The sequence below is a fragment of the Vicugna pacos genome, chromosome 12 (assembly GCF_048564905.1).
Source record: "Vicugna pacos chromosome 12, VicPac4, whole genome shotgun sequence".
In the NCBI taxonomy this organism is placed as follows: Eukaryota; Metazoa; Chordata; class Mammalia; order Artiodactyla; family Camelidae; genus Vicugna; species Vicugna pacos.
The window spans coordinates 28,984,271-29,009,111 of NC_132998.1; the positions used below are offsets into that span (position 1 = coordinate 28,984,271).

The 24,841-nt window shown below is 44.9% G+C and overlaps 1 protein-coding gene across 1 annotated transcript in view; it reads left to right on the top strand.

Moving 5' to 3' along the window:
* The window catches only part of NT5DC3 (5'-nucleotidase domain containing 3), a 57,958-nt gene that overhangs the window by 15,426 nt on the left and 17,691 nt on the right, over window positions 1-24,841 (top strand). The window contains exons 2-9 of the mRNA XM_072973137.1: window positions 10,042-10,226; window positions 17,969-18,043; window positions 18,503-18,558; window positions 20,724-20,814; window positions 21,933-22,070; window positions 23,609-23,669; window positions 24,099-24,201; window positions 24,345-24,446. Of these exons, the coding sequence (XP_072829238.1) occupies window positions 10,042-10,226; window positions 17,969-18,043; window positions 18,503-18,558; window positions 20,724-20,814; window positions 21,933-22,070; window positions 23,609-23,669; window positions 24,099-24,201; window positions 24,345-24,446 (811 nt within the window). The remainder of the gene's footprint in view (window positions 1-10,041; window positions 10,227-17,968; window positions 18,044-18,502; window positions 18,559-20,723; window positions 20,815-21,932; window positions 22,071-23,608; window positions 23,670-24,098; window positions 24,202-24,344; window positions 24,447-24,841) is intronic.

A 24,841-nucleotide genomic window follows, 5' to 3' on the forward strand; every position in this document is an offset into this window, starting at 1 on the left:
TTCCCTTGAAACAAATGTACTTCTCTTGAGCAGTTGTTTGTTTTTTTATTAAATGACTTAAAGATTAGGTTATCATTAAACCATTACTACATATAATTTTATTTCAAATGTAATTGCATATAATTTTATTTTTGGAACTTTAGGAAGTATGATGGATTTCTGTGGAGCCGTCAGAATTACAGCTATTACTTACAAAGTAATAAGAGAGATAATTTTAACTTCTAGCTGGAGTAGTATAAATATCATCTGTATTATTAATTATTCAGATGAGTAATTCTATTTGTCATAGATTGCTTTTCCCTGGAGAGGGTGCAAAATATCTAAAGTAATGGAAAAGTGAAAGCTGCTTTTGAGATGAATAGATGCAATGAAGTGACTTCTGAATTGTCCCCCTCTGGGGGCACGCCCACCTGGCGGTGTAGTGTTTCTTGATCTCGCCCACTGCTTGTGATGTTGCTCATTGCAGGGCCTGTGCTTTATTACTTATTTTTTTTCGTAATCCTTGCACAATGTCCTGTACAGTGTCTGGCACATATTGGGTGTGCAGTAAGTGCTTACTGGAAAAATTCCTGAGAGTTTAGTGAGTGGGAAGACCAATTTACAAAAATATTGCTTGTTGTATGATCCCATTTATATAAAATTCTGTAAAATGTAAATGATTCTGACCCAAAGAACAGCAGTTGCGTGGGGATGGGCAGGAATGGAGGGACGGAGACGGGTGGGATTCAAAGAATTGTGAGGAACTATTTGGAGATGTTAGATGTGCTCAGTATCTTTATTTTGAGGATGGCTTCATAGGTGTGTGTGTATGTCAAACCTCATCCACCTGTATGCTCTGTGTGCAATTTATTATATATCATTTGTATCTGAATAAATCTTACATCGTAAAGACAAAGAAATTAGGGAAGGGCTACGGTTTAGCCTGGCTTGAGGCCAGTCCCCACCCGTGGAGGTGGGACACTGGAGGTGGCCCAGTGCAAGTCCGGTGTTCTTGTCTGAAACAGCTGTGGTGGGAAGGTCGGGTGGAGTCCTGGAAGAGCCCAGAATGTGCGTGTTTACCCATGGGGAAAGGTCATTTCTTATCTAAGGGTTGGGGTTGCTGGGCAGGTAGCCCCATAGACGTTCACTTTGTAGGGAAGAGGATGCCTGGGACACTTTGTTTCACCTTGGCATCTTTTATTGGGCTGTTGTAAAAGTGATTTACAAGTGAATCGTTCTTGGAGATACTGGAGAAAACAGTTTCTGGCTAAAAATAGTTGTTTTAAAATCTCTAAGGTCTAACAGTAGCATGCTCTTATGAATTGTTTGATTCTAAGTCACACTTGCTACTCAATTTTATTTCCCTGACTGTAACTAATTATCAGCTGAAAGGATATTAAGTGGACACAACCACATCAAGTAACACTTGTTGGCACCAAACAACATTCTAAAGATACATGTGAAACTTGTGTTATGGTCAGATTGTTCCTTAGCATATCAGTTGCACCAGAACAAATTCACGTTTTTTTCAGAGAATGTGGAATTATCAGTAGCAGTAAGTGACTGGACTTTGCCCAAGTCTTACTTGACAGAAGAAAGTTGTAATGGGGTGCAGTTTGCTAAGAGAAAATCATCTGTAGTGGGGGTTGTCTTTGTTGTTGTTGTTTTTTGAATTGGCAGTTTTAGATGAGCAGTTTAAGGGTTTAAAACTTGGGTATGGAGCCTTGAGTTCACTTGTGGAAACAGTGGGGGAGATGCAAACACTGCTTTACCTTAGAAACAAAAGGTCCTTACACTTTCATTTTCTCATGTATTTTCAGTCTATAGGTATACTTTTAAAAGAAATTTTGAAATGTTGTTTTCAGTCTACGTATTGAAACTTATCCATATTGACTTTAAAAAGAGAATTTGAAGCCATGTTAAGTAAATATGAACTAATTCATAAAGTATTTTGAATATTTATGAATATTCATGAAAGACATGAATATTATGAAATAGAAACAGGAGTTAAGATTTGGTCAAATTAGGGGAAATAAATATTTAAAATCTGCTCTCACTTTTGTTGATGTAGGAACACAGAAACGTGTTTTGAGCAAAGGAAGGTGACCCCGAGCTGGTAGGCTTGCCTCATCTTCATTTTCCTCCTGTAAAGGTGGTTAGTAACTGGTGTCTCATGTTACGTGGGGTCCATGTGCATCGCTTTGTACGGTGCCTGGCACACAGCAAATGCACATACTTGCTAGCCACTAGGATGCATGTTGGTCCACTGAGTGCTGGGAAGATTCCCAGAAGGGTTGGTGGTGGTCCAGGCATTCCTTGGTCTGCAGGGGGTTGGCTCCAGGAGCCTGAGAACACCGGATGCTCAAGTCCTTTATGTAAAATGGTGTAGTGTTTGCATCTAACCTAAGCACATCCTCCTGTACACTTTAAGTCATCTCTAGATTACTTACAGTACTTAATAAATGTAAATGCTGTGTAAATAACTAAATACGGTGTAAGTGCTATATAAATAGTTGCTTGTATGCGGCAAATTCAAGTTTTGCTTTTTGGAGCTTTATGGAAAATTTATTTTTAAAAAATATTTTCAGTCTGCAGTTGGTTAAATTTGTGGATGTGGATGTGTAACCCACAGAAATGGAGGGCTGACTGTAGATGGGGAAAAATGGAGGCTTTTCTTCTGTTTTTGAAGCTCTGAAATTCTCTGGGAAAAAAAGTTTCTTTTCCCCATTTTTCTCCTCTTTTCATCTTCAGGGGCTTCGTATCTTCATATTCTTTTTTATCTAGGACAAGAGCTTGAAGTCTAGGGCATATGCCGAAAAGAAAAATTCTAGCTAATTAAATAAAGAAAAATGTCATCTTAATGTCTCTGGGATTAAGTTCAAAAAATTGAACTTCAAGGATTTTCAGGTGCATTCCAGCTTTTCCATTTGATCATTTTCCTGTTACCATGTTTGGTCCCTGAGTTCACATATCTGAGATGTGTATGTTTGGGCATCCAGATGGAGTAGGTTGTCCCCCAGGTTTTGCTTTTTAATATAACTGTAGTGAAATCTTTGTATATAAATCTTTATCCACATCTCTGAGTATTTCCTTAGTATACATTCCTAGGAGAATTACTAGGTCAAAAGGCATGAATATTTTTAAAAGACCCTTGGTTCCTATGGCCAGCCTGCTCTCCAGAAACTCCAGCTGATTTGTACTCTTAAACAGCCAAGAGCTGCCCGGTCCCAACAGCAGCACCAGCTCTGTGTTCTGCCATTAACAACAGAAAGGGGGGAAACCCCACCCCCTAAAAAGCCTCTTACAGATAACAACAGTAGCAACAAAAATACCACTGCAGTCTCAGGAGGAAAATGGCTTCTTAGCCAAGTGACACGTGCTTATCATAGAGAAAAATGTGAGTGAAGTAAAGCCAGTGAAACCATGTGTACTCCCACCTTTCAGCGACAGCTACTCTTAACTGTCTAATTGTTTCAATTTACTTTTTAAAAAATAATTAGAATGGTTGAACATGTACTTTTTTTATCCATTTAATTTCCTTTCTTGTGAGATATAGCCTTTATCTTTTTATTTGTTGGATTTGTATGGCTTTTTTTTTAATGTTAAGGATATTAAACTTTTGCTGTTTATCTTTTGTCTAATATAACTCTTCCCTCCAAACTTCATGAGTTTTTGATACACAGATGTTTAGAATTTTTATATTATAAACCTGTTGATATTTTTCTTTTGTGATTTATTCTATGCTTTTATTTAAGTTTTATTTTCTATTGAAGTGTAGTTGATTTACAGTATTAGTTTCAAGTGTATAGCAGAGCGATTCAGTTATACTTACATTCCTTCCACGTAGCTAAGCAGTGTTTATTTACTTAAACAAGGAAAGAGAATATTCCAATCGACTTTTATTCGTCATTATTCAACTGCCATATATTCTGGAGAACACAGAGTAGCACATTGCCCGTCTTGTTGAAATTAGGGCATATGAAGGAGAATTTAACATTGAGAAGATAGAATAGAGTCTAAGTGGGGACTGCCTTTGATGCATGTTAAAAGTTGAAATTTGTAGACAGTAAGAATTTTGAGTGGCTGGATATCCTTGAAATGAACCTTTAGTTAGGAGTCCTTTAGCTGCAAGCAATAAAAATAGAAAACCCAGGTCAAACTGATTTAATTTAATCAAAAATTTAAAAGAAATGTTACGGACTTGTGCAGTTGAAAGACCCAGAAGTGGTATCAGCTTCCGGCAGGACTTGACCCAAGTTCAGATGATGTCGCTGGGTGGCTTCTCTCTGTCTCTTTACCTTGCTCTCTTCCCCACAGCCTCTTTTTCAGGTTCTTAGAGGTGGCCCCTCACATCTCCAGATTTGTATCCTCTTAGGTCCAAGTTTAGAAGAAAAGAATGTCTCCTCCTTGAAATTCTCCTACAAATCCGTACATTTCCTTGATTGGACTCACTGGTTCACTGTGGCTGCAGGGACATGTGATGGTGATTATCTGGAGGGTGGCACGTGCCCGCCCCCAGACTAACCTGGGCTGGTGAGGGAATTCGGGGGTTCTCTCCGGCCAAGTCCATGTCACGTGCTCTCCTCCTGGAGTCAGGGATGGAACTTCCCCAGGACTGTACAGTCTGAGTTTTGGGGAGGGGAGGTCTCCCAGAGAAGTTCAGCACACTGGAGAACCAGAAGAAGTATCAGTCAGGTTAGGCTAGGTTATGCTGCAGTGCCACCCCCCCCCCCATCTCAGTGGCTTAGTATAGGCAGCTACACCACAGTTTATTTCTCACTCAAGCAAAGTCTGCTGGGGCCTCAGGCAGCTCTCTGGGGCAGTTGCCCTCTGTGTGGTGGCCTAGCTTTCCAGGCTTCTCCATGTTGCGGTGTCCCCATAGCACAGGTTTCTGTGACAGACACCGCAGGGAAAGGGAGTATGCTCTGGTTTGGTCTGGAGGTGACGTATGTCACTTCGGCCCACAGTCTGAGCCGGAGTTGGGGGGAAGGGAGAGTTGTAATCCTTCATGGGTGCCGGGAAGGAGAGAAGGTGAGCACCCGGTGCGCACAGTCACCGTTTACCACAGGCTCCCCGAGGCCCCTGGTTGGTTGGGCCCATCCCTCTCGCCCCTCCTGTCTTTGTCTGACTTGCTCCTGGGGCAGTGCTGCAAGCAAGGGATGTGTTCCTTTAGAGCTTCCCAGTGCTGTGTCCCTAGGGGCTGAGTGGCAGTCATGTTGCCTTTCTGAGGACATTAGGAATATTCCCCGACACGATCCAGGCCGTAGATTTCTACCCGGCACTGTCCCCACACGCTGCTCTTTGAGGCTCCAGGCCTTCATTAAGGGAGAGTTGTGCTTTTCTGAACATTATGGGGCATGAAGTATTTGGCAAGAATTGTATTTCCCAAACTCAGAGCTTTACATGGTCTAAAAATCTTTCCTTAAATAAGTGGAAAATATCTGGCTTCCATACCTAAGTTCTGATTTCATTCATAGTCTCTGTCGGTAGTAAAGATAAAATTAAGGCAAAGAAAGAGTTCTGTGGCGACCTCACAAAAAAAGAAAAAAAGCCCCAAAGAACAGAAAGTGGTGCAGCAGCTATAGAAAACAGTATGGTGGGTCCTCAAAGAATTAAAAATCAGGTTAGCTTATGACCCAGGAGTCCCACTCCTGGGTGTGTGCCCCGAAGAAGTGGGAGAGGGGCTCACCAATGTGCTTAGCAGCATCGCTCGCAGGAGTCCACAGGTGAAAGCAACCCAAGTATCCATATGTCATCACAGGTGAGTGGATAAACCAAGTGTGGATATAATACAATGGAATATTATTTAGTCTTAAAAAGGAAGGAAATTCTGGCATATGCTGCAACATGGGTGAACCCTGAAGACATTGTGCTAAATAAAACCATTCACAAAAGACCAGTACTGTATGATTCTCCTTGTATGAGTCAGATTCATAGAGACAGAAAGTAGGATGGTGGTTGCCAGGGGCTGGTGGAAAGAGAATGGGGAGCTAGTGTTTATTGGGTACAGAGTTGCAGTTTTGCAAGATGAAAAGCATTCTGGAGATGGATGGTGATGACCGTGACACAGCAATGTGAATAACTTTAATGCCACTGCACCATACACTGAAAATGGTCAAGATGGTAAATTTTATGTTTTGCATGTTTTACCTACCACAAGAGAAATAAACACAAAACCCCAGAATGCTTCCAGATTATTCCTGTGAGTGGTCTCCGCCTGGTCTCCAGCACTCCGTGGGATAAGCAGGTGGGTGACCGGAAGCTGGTGTGTGTGCCGTGGTGTCCAGTCTGCCACGCTGTCGCAGGGAGGGCGCGCACGTCCCGGCTCAGGGCGGCTGCCTTGCAGCCCGGCTCTGGTCAGAGCTTTGGGTAGAGCAGCAGAGCTGTCTCTCCACGTCTCTGTCCTCCTTGTGTAGTCTTGCTGTCATCATCCATTAGGCGCAAAAAGAATTGCTCTCCACATTTGAACCCACTCTTGTCTCTGCTTTGGGTCAGTATGTAACTGACTGGTCAAGGGCCCTTCTGTTTACACTCTAGAGTCCATGGTTTAGACAGACCGTTTCTCTCTGTCTGAGTGGTTGGCATTCTTTTCTTTTGCCTTGTAATGACTTGCTTTTATCCTTAGCACTTTTTTAAAGTGGTTGCATGGGGTGCCGAGATCCTTTTAAGCTGCTGGTGTTCCTCCTGTGTATTTTGAGTGATGACAAATTAAACATCTGAGCTTTCCGGTAGTGATGTTCATGTGATAGATACACCTTGAGCTTTCATTCCAGCGGGGTATTAATTCCTGGGCAGCTTTTGGAGATGTGCTGACTGTTAGCACCATGTGCCTTCCGGGTCATGTTTCCTTGAGGGCTTCGCATATTCTCAGATAGCAGAAAGGGAGATACACTTGATTGCCAGCACTGTTTCTAAATGGAAGTTCTCATGTGAACAGCTTGTGAGAACTTCGCTTGGAAAGGTCATCTGTGAAAGTGGAGCTTTTGGTCACCCTGTAAGTGATCCTGCCTTGCTTACTTCATACGGACAATGCTGTGTGGTCCTGTCTGGACAATGACATCATCCGCATTGGCCCATTGATGATGTAAGGCCCCAAGGACTTCGGTGGTGGGTGCTGAAGAGCTCAGGACTGCCGGGTTCTTTCTTCCTCATGGCTAGTTCTTGTGACTGTCTGCCTTCAAGTTTCTTAAAATGCTGCTGTATTTCCTATTCTCAGATGGAGGTTGTTTGCAAAACAAACAAATGAAAGCCCAGGTTATTACCTCATTGATTTTGACAGAAAGAAACTAATGAAATGGAATATTTGGTGAATCTCGACTATTTGGATTTTCAGTGGACTCAAGTCATACCTAGGTTGTCAGTGGGAGAGAGAAATTCATTCATTCATTCATACATACATGCATTTGCCTCCTCTGGATGTTCTGTGTGGGGATGTAAAGGCTCGGTTTTAAGTTAGTGTAATATGGCATCTTGCCTGCTGACTATGAATAGGTTTCAGGGGTCAACCTCCCTGAAGTTTTCTTCAAAATTTGTATGTATATTTTGGGGAGGGGAGAGGATTCTTTATGGCCTCTGTGAGCTTCTCAAAAGGATCCATGCTCCAGAGCTGTAAGGAGCCTTCTGAAATGCTCAAAACACCTCGTTGTGGCTGGCACGGTCCTCTGCCTGGAGCTGTCACCCTGTGAGTGTAGTACTTTTGGAATACATCAGGTGGCCCCTTAGAAATGGCTAATGTGGGCCTAGTGAGAGAGAAGTGGGCAGGAGGGAAGGAGAAGCCCTGTAGACTCTGTTAAGTGTTGGAATGTGGAAGGATTGACTCCCTTTTATTTAGAAAATAACCACATCCTTCTGAAATGCTTGTTCATTCCCATAATCCTCAGGAGGAGTGTTAAGAGCATAGATTCTGAAGCCAGACTTCTCAGGTTCAAATCCCAGCTCTCCCAGTTAGTGGTTGTGTGTCCTTCAGCAAATTACATCATTTCCGTTTGCCTCTAGCATCCTCATACCTAAAATGGGAATAATAGAGCATTTGCCTCATTAGGTTGTCGTGAGGATCGAACGGGGTGATACAAAGTACTTCTGAGCATGTAGTGCGTAGCCAGGGCTTAATAAACATTAGCTCTGACGATGGAGCCAGGAGGTGTCCTTAGTAATGTAAAGAGTAGTAAAATAGAGACAGTTCAATATTAGTAGTAAGATACGGACAGCTCACTTAGTGTGTGTGTGTGTGTGTGTGTTGGTGGTTTTGACTGCCTTCAGCATTTGTCTACTGATGAGCTGTTTTGGGTCAATTTTGGTACCTAAACATCATAAAAGGTGAAAGAATGCTGTCACATATCCTTTTATCAAAATGGGAAGGTCTGTGTTCTTGTCACAAAATGCTGCATGATGAGGTTCTTTGTGTTAAATGACTTCCTGTGCAATGACTGGATGAGAATATCGTATTTCCTTTCTCTCTTTAGAAATATATTGTGCCCTCTTTGATTCTAATTTTCATCTGGAATAATACGGTCATTGAAGACCCATAGTCTGAGATTTCTCTTATGTGATCAATTTCTCCGGATACTAGACTCTAGTGGGCTGCTTTCTCTCTCTTTGCATTCATCTTCTGACTCATCTAGTAATTGTGAAATTTATTCTGTCAGTTTTATGCTTTTTGCCATTATGGGTGGAAAATAGAAAGTTACAAATTTTCAACTATGTTCCATGAAAGTAAAAATATGACTGCAAGAATGGTGTCTTCAGACTTCTTTAAATGCCTTCCTGAAAATGATGTATTTGGGCAGTGCCGTGAGGAAACTGAAGAGCAGTGCACTGATGATTTATTTCACTGTTGTTAAGTTCTTGGGCAATCTTCTGTCATTCTCCTGCTTTCTTAACTTAGCCTTTTTTTTTTGTTATAGGTGGGAATAATTGATAGGTAACGATGAAATAATTTCTGCAGTGATAAAATAGCAAAATGTTTCAAGATGTTGGGAAAATAAGATCACTAGCATCCTGTACTGCATCTTAGAGTTTTGAAAGAGTCCAGTGGACTCATGGAAGTTGTAAGGTAGAATGAGTTTTGGAAAACCTCCAAGGAAAAAAAAATAAAATTCATGAAATAGCAATCCTTATAAATAGAACTCAAAAAAGAAACTCAAACTAACATTGGACGGTATGCTGGGATTAGTCATGCTTCTTATAAACCATCTGAAGGAAATAATCTGAAAGACAAAGACTAATATCTGAAGATACTTATTGCAGTGTTTTTTTTTTAAATAGGAAAAAACCTAAATGGGTAACATAGAGTAGGTTATAGATTGATGTACCTATTATATACCAGAATTTTATATAATGGTTTAAAGTCATATCCTCAGAAAGTATATAATGATAGAATACATTATGGTAGATTATTACATTTAGAGTGTCATACAAAGCTGTATATACAGTGTGAAGTCAACCATGTACACTATATACATAGTACATTATTGGCAGTAAACACATAGAATGTTAATAGTTTTTTTCCTAGGTGATGACATGATGGGTGATATTTAAATTTAATTATCTACATGTTTATCTTCTAAAATCTGTAACTGGCATGTATTCTTTCTTAAACAAAACAAATCTTTATGATGTCAAAGCATATATTTTTTGTAACAGTTTTATTAAGATATTATATATATATATACCATGCAATTTACCCCTTTAAAGTTTCCCATTCAGTGGTTTTTATTATTCAGAATAGCTGTTCAACCATCACTGTAATCAATTTTAGAACATTTTCGTCACCTCAAAAAGAAATTCTGTGCCCCTTAGCAGTCACTCCGTTTCTCCCTGTCCCCCCCAGTTCTAGGCAACCATCAGTCTACTTTACATCTCTATGGATTTGCTTATTCTAGACATTGCATATAAACCAAGTGATACAACATGTAGTCCTTTGTGACTGGCGTCTTTCATTTTTGCACAGTGTTGTCAAGGTAGATAGGGCTCATCACTCTTGCACTTTACTCATTTTGTTCAGGAATCATACTACCCTTTATTTGTCATGTGGTATAATGTATTTTTTCCCTTTACTTCTAGAATTAGTTCCTTCGATTATGAGTAACTTGTTGAATCCAGATGCCATCTTCTCAAACAATGAGATGAGCCTGTCGGACATTGAAATCTACGGCTTTGATTATGATTACACCTTGGTGTTTTATTCAAAGCACCTCCACACACTGATATTTAATGCTGCTCGGGACCTTCTCATCAACGAACACCGGGTAAGAGCGCGGGGACGGCGCAGTCCCCCCACCCCTGTCGGCGTTTGGGGACCAGCCTTGGGCTGACCTGGCCCCTGCCTGGCGCAGTAGGCGTCACTTAGTAAAGTGTTGCTGAATGAATGAGTAGATTTGGTTCCATTCCAAATGACTCTATCTGGAAGGTAGTTTTTTAAAATAAAAACACTTTGGTGAGGTATGGTTAACGTGTGAAAAGCTGTACATATTTAATGTATATAACTCAGCGAGTTTGGGGACAAGTATATGAAACCATTACCACCATCAAGGTCATAAACTATCCATCACCTCCCAAAGGTTCCCCCTGCCTCTTTTATTATCATTATTGTTATTTGTGTGGATGATGTGTGTGTGTGTATAGTAAGAACGCTTAACATAAGATCTACTCACTTAATCAAAGTTTAAGCATACAGTATGATATTATTAGCTATAGGTACAAGGCTCTATAGTAGGTCTCCAAAACTTACTTATCTTGTCTAACTGAAACTTTGTACCTGGAAGATAGTTGTATAAAAAAAACTTTAGATGTCTCTTTGACAAAAGACCTGTCCCAAGGTACTCGTTAGAGGAGATTCAGCTTTTGACGTTTGTCTTTCTCACAGAGCAGTGACGTGATTTCTCCCAAAGCCAGGTGAAGTGGCAGCCTGCTGAGTTCTGGTGGAATTCTTCAAGACATAGGCAGTATTTTACCCTCATCACTGAGCTGAATTGCGTTCTTAGATAAAGAATATTTGAGTATCATCTGATGCGTAGTATTATTGAGAGCTTATAATAAGGAGGTAAAAAAAGAAACACTCAAAACCAAACATGGTTTTCCCTAGTCTAATTTGAGTACGTATCCCAGGAACTAGGATGAGATGCCTCCTCAGAGGTCACCTGGACCAGTGCCCTTTGAGTGCCGCCAACAGGCGTCCCGAGATGTGTGACCAGAGGGCATCACTCCAAGCGGTGCTCTGATGTGGGGAGATTCTCCCATGGGCTGAACAGTTCTGCCCTCATGCAGCTTTTACTACTGATACCTTCTCTTTTCTTCATTTATTCCTTCACACATTCCTTCACCCTTTACTGAGTGCTTCCTCTGTGCCGAGCCCTGGAGCAGAGGCAGGGAGGATGGAGGTGAGTAGGACACAGGTGTTGGCCTCAGAGAACCAACAGTCCAGGGGGGACTCCACCCTGTAGGCAGGTAAATTATGAAGCCACCTGCTGGAAGCCTCATGGACATCTGAACAGAGAGCTCAGTGTGTGCAGGGGATGGTTGGAACAACTTGCTCTGCCTGGGGGAATTGAGGAAGCAAAAAGAGGGTGATATTTCAGAGGAGTCTTGAAGGAGTTTATCAGTGTGGGTGGGCAAGGGGGTGGATGTCACCTAGAAACCTAAATCATGGAAACTGATGTTTTATACTTGACTATTTGAGCTACAGGCTGGGTATTATATGGACCAGCTGTTATGTGCTCTAAGACTTCTCTTTCCCCAGTTGGATCATTCCTGGTTTTTCCAACGGTCCTCGTTCGGCCTCTCTCCTAGTCTTTTCATTGTCTTTGTCACCTTCCTGTGTTTGTGCTCTGGCTTATCCCTCTCAAATGTGAGGCTCTGAACTGAAGATGTTCCTGAAGGTGGGGTCTGGCTAGTTTAGATTAGAGGGAAGCCATCATCTCCCTGGTTCTGGGTGTCATTCCTTTATTAATGCTGCTAAAGTTTCACAAGCCTTGATCCTCACTGTTTAATGCAGTATTATCTCCTGATCCCCTCAGCTTTTGGTTATCAGTGGATTTAATAAGGAACTCATTTGTCCTTATTCAAAAATGCAGAAATTTGCCAAAAATAACATTGCCTTCAGCCACCAAACTTTCTTTAGTTATGACTGCTTTATAAGATGTAAACCCATCTAGCCCCTTGCCATCCAGCTGCGCTTGTCCACTTGTGTTCAAGAGCCTCTTCTCTTCCAGGCAACACACAGTCTTTCCCCTGGACTTTGAGGGTGGAAACAGTTAGGAAGAGTGAGGTGGTCCTGCCCTTGCTCTCCTGTGCACCAGTGTACCCCATCTCCCCCCAGCCCCCAGAGCGTCAGCTGAAGGGGTGTGTCACTCGTGCTGGCATTCTAGTCCCAGGTTGTTGGCAGCATTTGCTGTGACTGACAATCACTTGTAAAATGAAGCTCATTTTACTAATAGCACCATAGGTTGGTTGTCTGCTCGGTGCCAAAAGCTCAGGTTCTAGGGCCTGACTGCAGGCGTTTGAGTCCTGGCTTTCACCTCTTATTTCTTAGGTAGTCTTGAGCAACTGACCTGATGGCTCTGGGCCTTGGTTTCTTCCTCTGTGAAATGGGCACAGTAATAGTACTTTTCTGACAATGTTATTGTGATAATTAAAGGAGTTAATTTATGTAAAGTGCCTGGCATGTAGAAGACACTCAAAATGTTAGCTATTGCTACTATTATTTCTAATCTGTGTGGCAACCCTGCAAATAGATATTGTCTGTTTTATAGCTGAGCAAACTGAGGCTTATGGAGTTCGGCTGGTAGGTCAAGGCCACAAGCCCAGTAGGAGGCAGAGCCAGGATTTGACTTAGATTTGTCTATTTCTAAGGCAGAGATGCTTTCTCCTTTAATTGCGTTGCCGCTTGTGGGATTAATAGCACCTTTTCTTCCTACCCTATGGGTTTATTATTCATATGAAGATAAAATATTCATGAAGATGAAAAGTTTATGAAATCTGGGGGGAAAGAATTGAAATAGATGGAAAAAAGGTGCAATCTCTATGATTAGAAAAGCTTCTATATTTAAGGTCATTGAAATTTCATTCCCATTATGTCTGTTTGTTGCTTTGATGAAAGAAATATGTCATAACACTAATTATATCAGGCATATAAATGGAAGCAATTATGCTTATGCAGATTTTTCTCTTGTTTTGGATTTGAAAATAATTCTTCCAAGACGCTGTTGGAAGCATTGAGTCTAGTGCCATTTTTTCCTGCCAAAGACTGCAAGTACTTGTAGAGATGAAAGGCATCTGCTTTTGAGATGCACAGTAATAGAGCAGTAAGTTTCCAATTTAGCATCTTCCCCAAAAGGAAATGTAAAAGTTCCAGCCCCTTCATAATTACCCTTTCTCTTTTTTTTCCTCAAGAACAAGTGTTTACAAAAATGGAAATAAGTATCGGGTAATAACTGTACCTGTGTCTTCACTTCATACGTCTAGAAAGGGGTAGAAAGGGGGTGTTAGGGGAGTTCTTGATTTTATCCCCCGGATTCTCACACAGGTGAGCATTCCTAATTGTTAGTGGGCACTGATGTTCACCCAGGTTTTCAAATCCAAAGCCTAGCAACCAGCTCTGACCCTTCCCGCTCTCCTCTGTTCTACCTCTGATCTCTCAGCAAATGCTGCGGATTCTTTCTCTCTTTTTTAAAATAAACCTTTCCTTTTAGAAGAGTGTTAGGTTTACAGAAAAGTTGCAAAGCTAATGCAGAGAGTATGCCCCATGCCTGGTTTCCCTGAATGGTAACATTTTACATTACTGTGGTGCCTTTATCACCACTGAAGGACCAATATTAATAAATTGTTACTGCCTAAAGCCTGTACTTGATTCAGGTTTTTTTTAGTTTTTAACCTAATGTCCCTTTCCAGGATCCCATCCCAAACACCACACTGCACTTAGATGTCCTGTCTCCTTGGGCTCCTCTGGGCTGTGAAAGTTTCTCACAAGCTCCTTATTTTTGACGCGCTTGATAGGTTTGAGGAGTACTAACTAGTCGGGTACTTCTTAGCCTGCTGCTTTCTTGGGATTCTTCTGATGTTCTCTCATGTCGAGGCTGGGGTTGTGGACTTGGGGAGGAGGAGCACGGACGTGGGGTGTCACCGTCACCACATGGTACCAAGGGCGCAACCCCTGGCCCGGCTTTCCCCCGCAATGCTGGCCATGATCATTTGGCAGAGGTGGTGTTCGCCAGGTCTTTCCACTGTGGGGTTACGCTTTTCTTCCTGTCTGTGCTGGGCTTTCTGGGAGGAGGTCACTGCACTGCTGTGAGCTCTCTTTTCACTCATTCGAAATATGTCTTGTCTCCATCCACTTCTCACCTCCCCTGCTGCCACCACCCTGCTCCAAGCCACCATCACCTGCCAACCGATGGTGCAGGAGCCTCCTGGCTGGTCCCCTGGCTTCTCTTCTTGCCCCTTCATCCGTTCTCCATTTGGCAGCAACAGGGAACCTTTATTTAAACATGAGTCATCTCTCTCCTGGACCCAGAGCCCCCTCCGGCCTTCCCATCACACCTGGGTGACGTAATTGGCCTCCTGTGCTCCGGTCTCCCAGCCTCCTGCCACCTGCCCTCGCTCTGCTCCGGCCACACCAGCCGCCTTGTTCTCCGTGAACCGCCGTGCATGCTCCCGCCTTCCGGCCCGTGCACTTGCCAGTTCCTCTGGTGTGGAACATCCCGCACGGCTCCAGGCAGCCCGAAGCCTTGCTCCTCATTTTTTTTCCCCCAGCTCTCTGGACCCCTGTGCTGCATTCTTTCTGTAGGACTTGTCACTGTGTGGCACTGTACCACATGTTTATTTCTTTATGGTTGGCCTGCCCACCATAGAATGGGGACTTCTTAGGGGTAGAGACAGTGTCAGTTTTGTTCACTGCCATGTGCCCAGGCCTGGTCGCAAAGTACATGCTCAGTAAATACTTGACATACTCATTGCGCTCCACCATGAGCTAGAGTATCGTTCTTGGTGGGGACTTGCCACTCTGATGCAGGTCATTTTGCCCTGGCTTCATGGTTTGTGTGGGTTTTGGAGAACTTGTTTTTATACCCTTCTGACCTACCTCTAATTAGAGTCATAATTTAGGTTACTTTCAATGTCAAACTGAGACCTCTGAAAAATGGATATATTTACAGGCATCTGGACCCTGGGAACTCACGGGCAGTGTTGTAATGTAGAGGTTACCGGCTCTATCCAGAGCTCTGTAGTTATCTGGGAAGGGGCCACGTGGCCAAGCTGCAGAATTCTTGGGGAATTCCTTGGTTCTCTGGAGTATTTAAGTATTAACTTTGCTTGAAGCTGTAAAGAACATGTCTGTAGCAATTTAAGGGAGAAGCCTTGATTTTTCTTTGCCTACACACACTAGCCTGTCCAGATTGCACTTGGAACTGGAACAGATCCAGGTACTGAAGGAAACCAGGCTACGCCTAAATCAGATTTTTAATACAAATCCCGAGTAAAGGTCTTTTATTGTTTATATTTCTTCCTGCTTCTAGAGACACTGGTATTTTCGTGACACATTGGGTGAGTCATGTTCTTCTGGCTGGTGGGAAGTTTCTAAACTATGAAGAGTCCAGAAAATCTAGCCATAGGTCATTGGAGACACATGTTACCTCCTGGCTGATGTGGGAGCCTGTGGCTTCCTTGACCGGATGGTACTGTTGGCGGTATTCCGACCAGAGTTGCCGTGTGCGCACGCTGGGAAGGGGCCATCGCGAGGACTGGGTGTGTGATGGAGAATCACAACTTAGGGGTGGGAGTGGTGCATAGAAATCACCCCAGTCCGACCATTTTACTTTCCATATGAAGGAAGAGGCCTGGAGGTTCAGCGGCTCTCCCGAAGCCCTCCAGGGGAGGAGCAAAGGCGGGAGAGTGGGTCCAAAGCCCAGGCCTCCCAGTTCCCGGTCCAGCAGAGCAGCTCGGCCTTGTGGGGCGTTTGCTGTGTGCAGGGCGCTGCCCGACTCCTCGGGTGCGTCTTTTGCCTTAATCCTCTCGGCGTCCCCATCGTTAGGGCTCTTGTTGTCCTTACTTTGGAGATGAGAAAACCGGGGCTCAGAGAGACAGATGACCTTGCCCAAGGTCACCTGGCCAGCACATGGTAGGACTAGGATTTGACACCTGGTCCCTCAGCACCGGAGCCTGTTTCTTCATCACCACTTTGTCCTGTCGAGGCTCTTCTGGCTGCTTCTGTCAGTTCTCCGGGTCGTCCTCTCTAGTCTCTGGACTGTTTGAAAAACATGGTGGCTCCGTCAGGAGTGGCCCCCTGAGAACACACAGGGAGAGTGACAGGCAGGGTACGTGAGTGGGAGCGGAGCCATGTCTCCTTGTGTCATCTGTGTCCTGCTGGGGAGCCCGGATGAGCCTTGTTTGGAAAGGAGCTGCCAGACTTCCTAGCGGTCCCCGTGCAGAGACGGATGCTCTTCCTCGTATTCACGCCCCGTCTCTCAGCTGAACCAGCCAGCTCCCCGGTGCCTGGGAATCCTTCCCGCAAACTCAGCACCTGCTGTCGCAGAAGCGAAGAGCATGTCGTGTGGGGCTCGGGGTGCGTTCAGAATTGATTACAGGACGGTTAGAGGTGGATGTGGGTGTGACACGGACCTGGGCTCAAGTACTGACCCAACCATTATTTATCTTTGTGAGCCCAGGCAAATTCCTTGACTCTACTCCTGTGATCATTCGGCTTCGTGTTGCTGTTGTGAGCAGGAAATAAAGTTGCATAATGCACCTGGGACAGTACATGGCACGTGGCCATGGCTCAGGGAGAATGCCTCTCCCTCGCGCCTCGTTTTAAATTTCTTCCTCCTGTCCTACCGCTTATTCATCACTCCTGAGTTTAAAAGGAGATTCTAGAAGTGGGAAGTTCCTTGACCTCACTTAAGGAAACAGGACCGTGGTGCTGTGTGTTGGTGGTGTGTGTGTGTGGTGTATGTTGGTAAAAATGCAGGACCATCCACAGTGTGCAGAATTCTTGGAAGCACCCAGGAGTGAAAATAGCACTGAATGATTTCTTGGCACACATGGCAGGTGATAGATAGAAGAGCCCAAATGTGACGTTTGACTCAGTGCTTCCTGCAGCTTAGCTTGAAAACTTGCTGCGTGTGGTTCAGCCTGGTGGGCCCAGGAAGTGTTCTGGCACACACGTGACCCTGGCCGTGCGTGAGGAGTTAGCAGGGCAGCCACACGGAGAGATTTCCTGCACCAGTGGTTAGTTGTCTAGGATTTTAGGTGAGCCGTTTACATCGTGATTGGAAGATCCCGGGGACGCAGCCTCCCCAGACTCAGGAATGGATGTTCTGTCCTCAGGTCTGTGCTCTGAGGGCAGAGGGGGGTGGGGGGACCTGACTGCCCGCCCTACTGCACCCACGCTGTGTGGCCCAGGCCAGGTGGTTTCATCTGGAGCCTCTGGTGTCCCATCTGTAAAATGGGCTTGGTGGGTCCTGCTGTGCAGCTCGGTACACTGGTGCTATCAGCGGGTTACTGGTGTTCTAATTCTGGGATTTGGGGAGAAAGGGAAGGACTTTGATGCCTGCTGCAGTGAATAAGCAGGAGGCTGGGATTTTTGTGTAGGAAGAGGGACAGGACTAGAAAATAGCGGGGAAGCCAAGCTGTGTTCTGAAACAGCCTTGGAGCTGTAACTGGGAGCCATGCACTGAGAGAGGGTGTCTCTAGACCTGAGTGGGAGGGAGGCTGTACTGATTGCTGAGGGCAGGGGGCAGTTAAGGCTGGAGAAGTTGGGATGAGGCCTCACCTGTGCAGGGGCAGATAAACAGGGAGTGGGATGGGCAGGAGGGAGGGCTCTGCGGCCAGGAGGCTCTTGGTCTGGAAGTAGAGGGGCGAGCTGTGGTCTGTCCCTTCTGACCCCAGCTTCCATCAGAGTGCACCAGCCACCTCGGCCTTCATACAAGGGCCAGATGTGGACGCTGTCTGGAACTTCGTACATCGTTAGCTGCGACGTGTTCCTTCCTTTCTTCCTTCCTAGTATCCCGTGCAAATCAGGAAGTATGAGTACGACCCAAACTTTGCAATTCGTGGACTTCATTACGACGTGCAGCGGGTAGGTTTGATTCTCATGTTTTTCTACAGTTTCACTTGTTTGGGAACAAAATGTACTCTGGTGCTTTTCCTTTGTGAACATGTATTGGATTTTAAATTATGTTCTTTGGGGCTGCAGAACTAAGTTACCCAAAACATCTTTGGGTGAAGTCTTTTCTGAGAGACTGTGCTGGAAGAGCATGAAGGCGTTTAGCCCCTGGGAGATACGGCTTATTCCCAGTAGCCATTTTTGATGTTTTGAGGAGGATCTGGTTGTCATATCTTTTTCTTCAGACAAGCCATTTCCTTAATGAGTTGCACAGTTCTTAAATCAGCAAGTAAACCTTTCAGAATCATACAGTGGGCTTCATTGTTTACGACAACTTAATGTTGGTAGGATTTACAGTGACACCTGGAATTCTCATTAAATATGCGAATTGTTGTGCATTATTTATCTGTGGATGTGCTTATGTCTTTGAAGGCGGTGTTGATGAAGATCGATGCTTTTCATTACATCCAGCTAGGAACTGTTTACAGGTAAGAGTAAGAGGAGGTAAATTTGATTCACCCAAAGTAACCAAGTGGCTTTGAGTTTCAAAACCCACTGACTGTTTAGGGGTGGGGAGGGTTGCAGTGTTTGTATCTGTGAACCATTCATTCATTTACCCATTCTTCCCTCTTTCAAGAGCATTTATCAGGCCCATTACCATGTTAAATGCTAATGCTTTGGCTTGTACGGATGTCCTCAAGGAACTCGGGGTGTCGGTGGGAAGCCACCCAAGTAAGCTCATCAGTAAGCGCCTTGCAGAGCGACCCAGGAGATGATGGACGTGTGCCCAGACCGTAAGGGAGCTCTCTGGAGGGCTCTGGGCTCTGGAGGTGATGGCCAGCCTGCTTAGTGCTATCCCTCATAAGCACACAGGGTCGTGTAAGATAATTTTTGTTTTGATTTCAGCGCTGGTTGAGGCCACATTCAGATGCGCTGTCTGCCCGAGCCTGTCTCTAGCCGTTCCGTGTGCTGTGGGCACGGCCTCTTGCAGAATTCAGCTGACTGTGACCCACTGAGCTCACCGTGTCTCTTGAGCTGCTGACATTTGGTTACTTCGGTCTTCATGACGCAGCTCTTGTGGCCACGTGCCTGTGGGTATGTCTTAGAGGTAGCATGGCTTCCCAAGGACTAGGCAGTGCCTAGTCTGGGGGCAGAAAAGTAACTCACCCAGCAGAATCCCTTTGATTTTTATATCCTCTTTCTAAGGGTTAGAGTCGTAGGGGTGTTCACCCCTGACTGCTGCTACTGTAGCAAGAGCTTTTTTCCAAGGTCACTGTCTTGAATGATCTGGTTTAGTCTTGGTGTCTGATTTCTGGAGCAGAGACAAAGGGAAGTTCAGTGCTGTGTTGTTTTCAAAGGCCAGTAGTTGTTACAGGTTAATCAAGGTCGGGGGCAAAACCTCAGTGAATCCTCTTAGATAGTTTTCAAAGTAAGATAAGGGTGGAGAAGGAGAAGGCTGAAATGATACTTTCATTAAAGCTACGTGTCAAACATAAATTTTATTTTATATGTATTTTAATCTTGGCCAAGAGATTTTGTATAAGCAGCCTGTTTGTATTATTTACAGTCCCGCTGTAGCACAGCGTGGTGTTCCCACTATTCGTTTTGTGGTTCCCTCACCCCTGGTGCCTGTTTCTTAGGTGCCTTCTCCTCTAGAGAAGTGAGTGGGGGAACAGACATCTCCCTTCATAAGATTCTAGAGGGGCGGTTCCAGGTGAGGAAATCCGAGACCGTCAAGGTCCAGGTGGAAGTACCTGCTCGCGGCGCTGGTGGCAGAGGCAAGGGTAGAAGCCAGGCCACTCAGGCTCCAGCCTTCTTTTTTTCCCTCTGTGTGGAGGAGCTGGATTCATTTGCAGGTTCTGCTGTGAATTCTGCTGCAGCTCCTGGAGGCAGGCAAGGGGTGGATGTTACCCTGACTCCTTACGGACGGGGAAACTGGCCTTCCGTGCACGTGCGGCCATTCATCCCAGAGGCGGTGGCAGGCGTCCTGCCTGCGTCACGGGGTTTAGTTCACCTGAGCCTGGTGCGTGACCTCTTCTACCTCATCACTGACCTTCTTAGAGTAGTGTCAGAGGCAGGAGGATGATGGAGACAGAAAAAGCCTTTCTCTCCCCGATGTATTAAAAACATCAAAAAAAAAAAAAACCCTCAAAAACCCACCCAAGGCAAGGCATTAGGAGGCCTTGCACCTTGCGGAAGGAGACAGTGTGATGTGGGGATTGAAGAGCCAGGGGCCTGGAGCCAGAAGGCCTGGGATCCAGTCCTGACCCACCACTTTCTACTTCGATGACCGCGGGCAGGGTCATGACCTTTCTGTGCCTCGGTTGCTTCTGCTGGAAAATGGGAAGAATGATAGTGGCTCCCTCCGAGGACTGCTGAGAGTGACGTGAATGACTGTGTGGCCTTCCTGTCTGCACCGGCAGGTGCCGCGCGGCATCAGCTACCCTTTCCCCTGCTTGGCTTACCCGCAGAATGGTAGTAATCACAATAGCAGCACCTCGCCTGCTATTCGTAGCAGGTACCATGGTGGCACATCCCACCTCCTTGTGACAACAGTGTCTCGCACCCCAGTTGAGAAATCCCAGCCGTTGCTGGAAGTCTCACCATTGCTCTCTCTGGTTGACGCTAACTGCCCTGCCTGTGGTTTCCCCAGAGGCCTGAGTGTGGTCCCCGATGAAGAAGTCATTGAGATGTACGAGGGCTCCCACGTGCCTCTGGAGCAGATGAGCGACTTCTACGGAAAGGTACTGAGACGTTACTTATTTATTAAAGCAGCCTGTCTTTTTCCTTCTCAAAACTTGGCCTGGGAGCTTTTGGATCTTGAACCGCTTGACTCTCTGGCTGCTCACAGGAAATTGATAAGAGAATTTGGGACAGTTTTGAGAGACCCTCGATTTGGGAGAAATTAGTCTGTTGGTCGCCTCTGGGTTCATTCATGAAAGTGCTTGTTTTTCAGCCCTTTGCCCCTAGCCGATGAAGGCTTCTCACACCTTCATAAGACCCACCCCAGTTTGCTGCCACCTCCCTTGGTGTGTCTCCACCTTCTGGATTAAGTCACTGGGGGTCGTCAGCGTGGCAGCTGTCGCCTCCCCTGAGATTAAGGGCAGCAGGTACCCTGTGCCTCAGGGAAACCTCTCCCTGTCTAATTTTTTTTTAAACATCTTTTTATTGCGTTATAGTCATTTTACAATGTGTCAAATTCCAGTTTAGAGCACAATTTTTCAGTTATACATGAACATATATATATTCATTGTCACATTTTTTTTCACTGTGAGCTACCATAAGATCTCGTATATATTTCCCTGTGCTATACTCTCCCTTTCTAAATTCTGTGGTCCTCTTTGCTCTCAGAATTTTTGTTTCTTATCCTGTTAGATGTGCTGTCTTGTTTGCATTGTCAGAATGCAAGGAAGATGCCTAGTCAGCTGGTAAACTCAGTGTAAGTCGAAGGCATTCAGAAAAGACTCTTTTCTAAGCTCCCATGTGGGCTGTCTGTGGGGGGCTCACATTCAGGAGAGTTCAGTGGCTTTTTATGCCATTCCATGTCCAAGAATCAATGTGCCAGCTTTCCTCTATGCTTGATGAAAGAGTGTGGTCTGGAAGTGGGATGGAGGAGTGTGGAAAGGAAGGGTGGTTAGACTTTGGGGGGAGTCAGGGCTTGGCTATTTCAGCTATGCTTGGAGAGAGTCAGCTGTGCCGTGAATGACAAGAAACAAGGCGAACACTGTTAGCTTTTTATTGCTAGAATTTTCCCTTTCTTGGGGGAGGGAGCCGGGTTGACCACCAGCACCCCGGGTGGAGGTACAGTCTGGCTCTGCTGCGGAGTTGCCTCTGGTGCTGACGTGTCCCGCCCTGCCCGCAGAGTTCTCATGGGAATACCATGAAGCAGTTCATGGACATCTTCTCCCTGCCCGAGATGACACTGCTGTCCTGTGTGAACGAGTACTTTCTCAAGAACAACATTGACTACGAGCCTGTTCACCTGTACAAAGATGTCAAGGTGGGGTCGACAGTGGGGGTCGTGATGCTGTTGTATGTTAGGAGAACTGGACATCAGTCAAATTTGTTGTTAAAAGAAGAGGTTACTTGTACTGTCATCTGAATTTCCATGTGCATATATACACACACCATTTATACAACTTTGTGTATGTTTTAAAATTTGCATTCATGTTCACGTGTGTTTGTGGATATTCTCATTTATTTCTAATAAATATATTTAAGCATCTATTTAGATGTAATATAAAAAGATCCATATTTACAAACTGTAATGTTTTTATTATGTATTTAAGACTCATTTTAAATATTGACTGCCCTGAATCATGGGTTTTAGGAAGATATAGGATGAATTATAGTTTCTCAGTATGTCTGTTGTTATTTGAACTCTATTTAAATATTTAGTTTCTGTTCTTTTTGCTCACACAAATACTTCGTCTCTAAGAATCACTTGTAGTTATGTAATAACCCTTTGCATTCATGAGGAAAGACATTTACTAGAAAGTTCTGTTTTTACTCTAAGTATTATTACCACTAATAGCGAACTCATGTAGTTTCCTGTGTTCCTGGCACAACTTTTCTGAATTGTTTATCCATACTAACTAATTAAATCCTCACAATCATGCCTTGAGGTGGTATCACGCTCATTTTACACAGATAAAGAAATTGAAGCACAGAGAGGTTGAGTAACTTGCCCAAGGGCATACAAGCTAGTACAGAGCAGAGCTTGGATTCCAGGCCTGGAAGCTGGGCTCCAGCTTGCTCTTAACCTCTGCCTTCTGCTGATGTGAAGTTGAAAGAGGCCTGTGCTGGCAGGTGATGGAGGGTGAGCTTCCATTGCAAAGGTGCTCATTCCTGGCAGTAAGCTTCTGCTAATTTCTGAAGGCTTATGGCCCAGATTTTCTTGCAGCCCAGTCCTTTGCTACAGGCGCCAGCAAGTTTCCTTGGGCCTCCAGGAGTTCCCGCCTCCTCAGAGCCACCTGAGAGGGGCTGTGCTCTGATATCTGCCAGGCGTCTGGCTGCTGCATCCCTGGGCGCTTCCCTGCGTCTGCCAGCTGGACCGCGTCTCAGCCTGACCTGAAAGCTCCTTAGCAGCTCCTCGCCTGTCTGGTAGCACTGAGAAGAGGCTCCCATCATTGGCCTCTGCCTCTTTTTCTAGATCACAGAACCTGCTGTTGGGGTCTAGAGAAGGGTGCAAAGATGAAAAGAGCAGTAATTCCCTTTGTCCGCATGACCTGGAATCATTTGTTCGTGATACTGCATATAAATTACTGTTCATCCTGTGGGGCTCTTTTCAGAATTGTTCACACCAATTCTTCTCCTCTAAGTGACTCTTGAAAGTTGCTTTGGAAACTGCTGCTATCACCATGGAAACTTAAGTTTCTTCCCAAGGGGCTGTCTCTGATAAACGGACCGGAATTTGAATTTCATTTAGTGCTCGGATTGTCTGCCTTCAGCAGACAGACGTTATCCCAAATGCCGTTTCACTTGCGCTCAGGCGATCTTAGCTGTTCTCTGACTGATAGAAAATGTCTCTCTTGACAGGATGCAATTCGGGACGTGCACATCAAAGGAATCATGTACAGGGCAATCGAAGCAGACATTGGTACGTACCCGACGTTATCGTGTAGACCAGCCTTTCCCTTTGCTGGGTCATCCTGCAGGCATTTTACTCTCACTCCACGCGCTGAGCAGGGGCTGCAGGACCTCTCCTGAGTACAGTGCAAGGACTTTGCATCCTTGTATCTCAGTTGTCTCCCTCCCCTTTGTCTCGGAACTTGACATAATCCCAACTCAAAAGGAGAGGAGCTGGCAGCTGCAGCCACTTAGGTTTTTCCACTTAGACTAAGGAGAACAGGGTCTTGGTTACGGATGCACTGGGTACCAATACACCTCTCTGAATCAAGTTTCCTGAAGGCTTTTCTTCCCCCAGCTGCCGCAGGCGGTGCTGGACCCGCCTGCCCCACTTAGGAAGCGCTTGCACACGGACTGATTTCACCCTGGATCTGAGTGTTCATTTTTCTCTTGCTCTTAGATAAGTATGTCTGCTACGCCGAGCAGACCCGCGCGGTGTTGGCCAAGCTGGCTGATCACGGCAAGAAGATGTTTCTCATCACCAATAGCCCCAGCAGCTTTGTGTAAGTTCTTCTGCGTTTACTTGCTGGCTTCGGGCTCACTTCCTGTATTCTGTGTATTTTAGAAGCTAGAAATTTGGAAGAAAAAGTCACAAGAATGGTTAACCCCTTTAACCTTAGACTAACCGGCTGGCATGTTGTTCTAGGGACAAAGGGATGAGGTATATTGTCGGAAAAGACTGGAGGGACCTGTTTGATGTGGTCATTGTTCAGGCCGAGAAGCCAAACTTCTTTAATGATAAGCGGAGGTAAGTGTCTGTCTTTCCAGGGTCTAGATTTTCTTCATTTGCTGCTGTGAATACTTATTTGTCTAGATGAAATCCAACTGGAAAATCACAAGCACCTAACATTATAGCTTTTGATTTTTAACCCTTCAAGCAAGTAATTGCAAGGAAGGTGGGATTAGTACATAGCAGACAGCTTGTGCCTATTGAAATGGTGTAATTCAACACAGGCTGCTTCAGTGAGTTCAGCTTTAAGAAAACGATCGACAGCAATGAATAATCCAAACTTAATATCAACACAGTAAATTAGATCTCATGATGCAGACACGCTGTGAAGCATAACAAAACAACAGCAACAAGCACCCCGCCCCCCATGCGTATCTCTTTAAATAGAGCTCTGAATGGTGCATTGATGATTG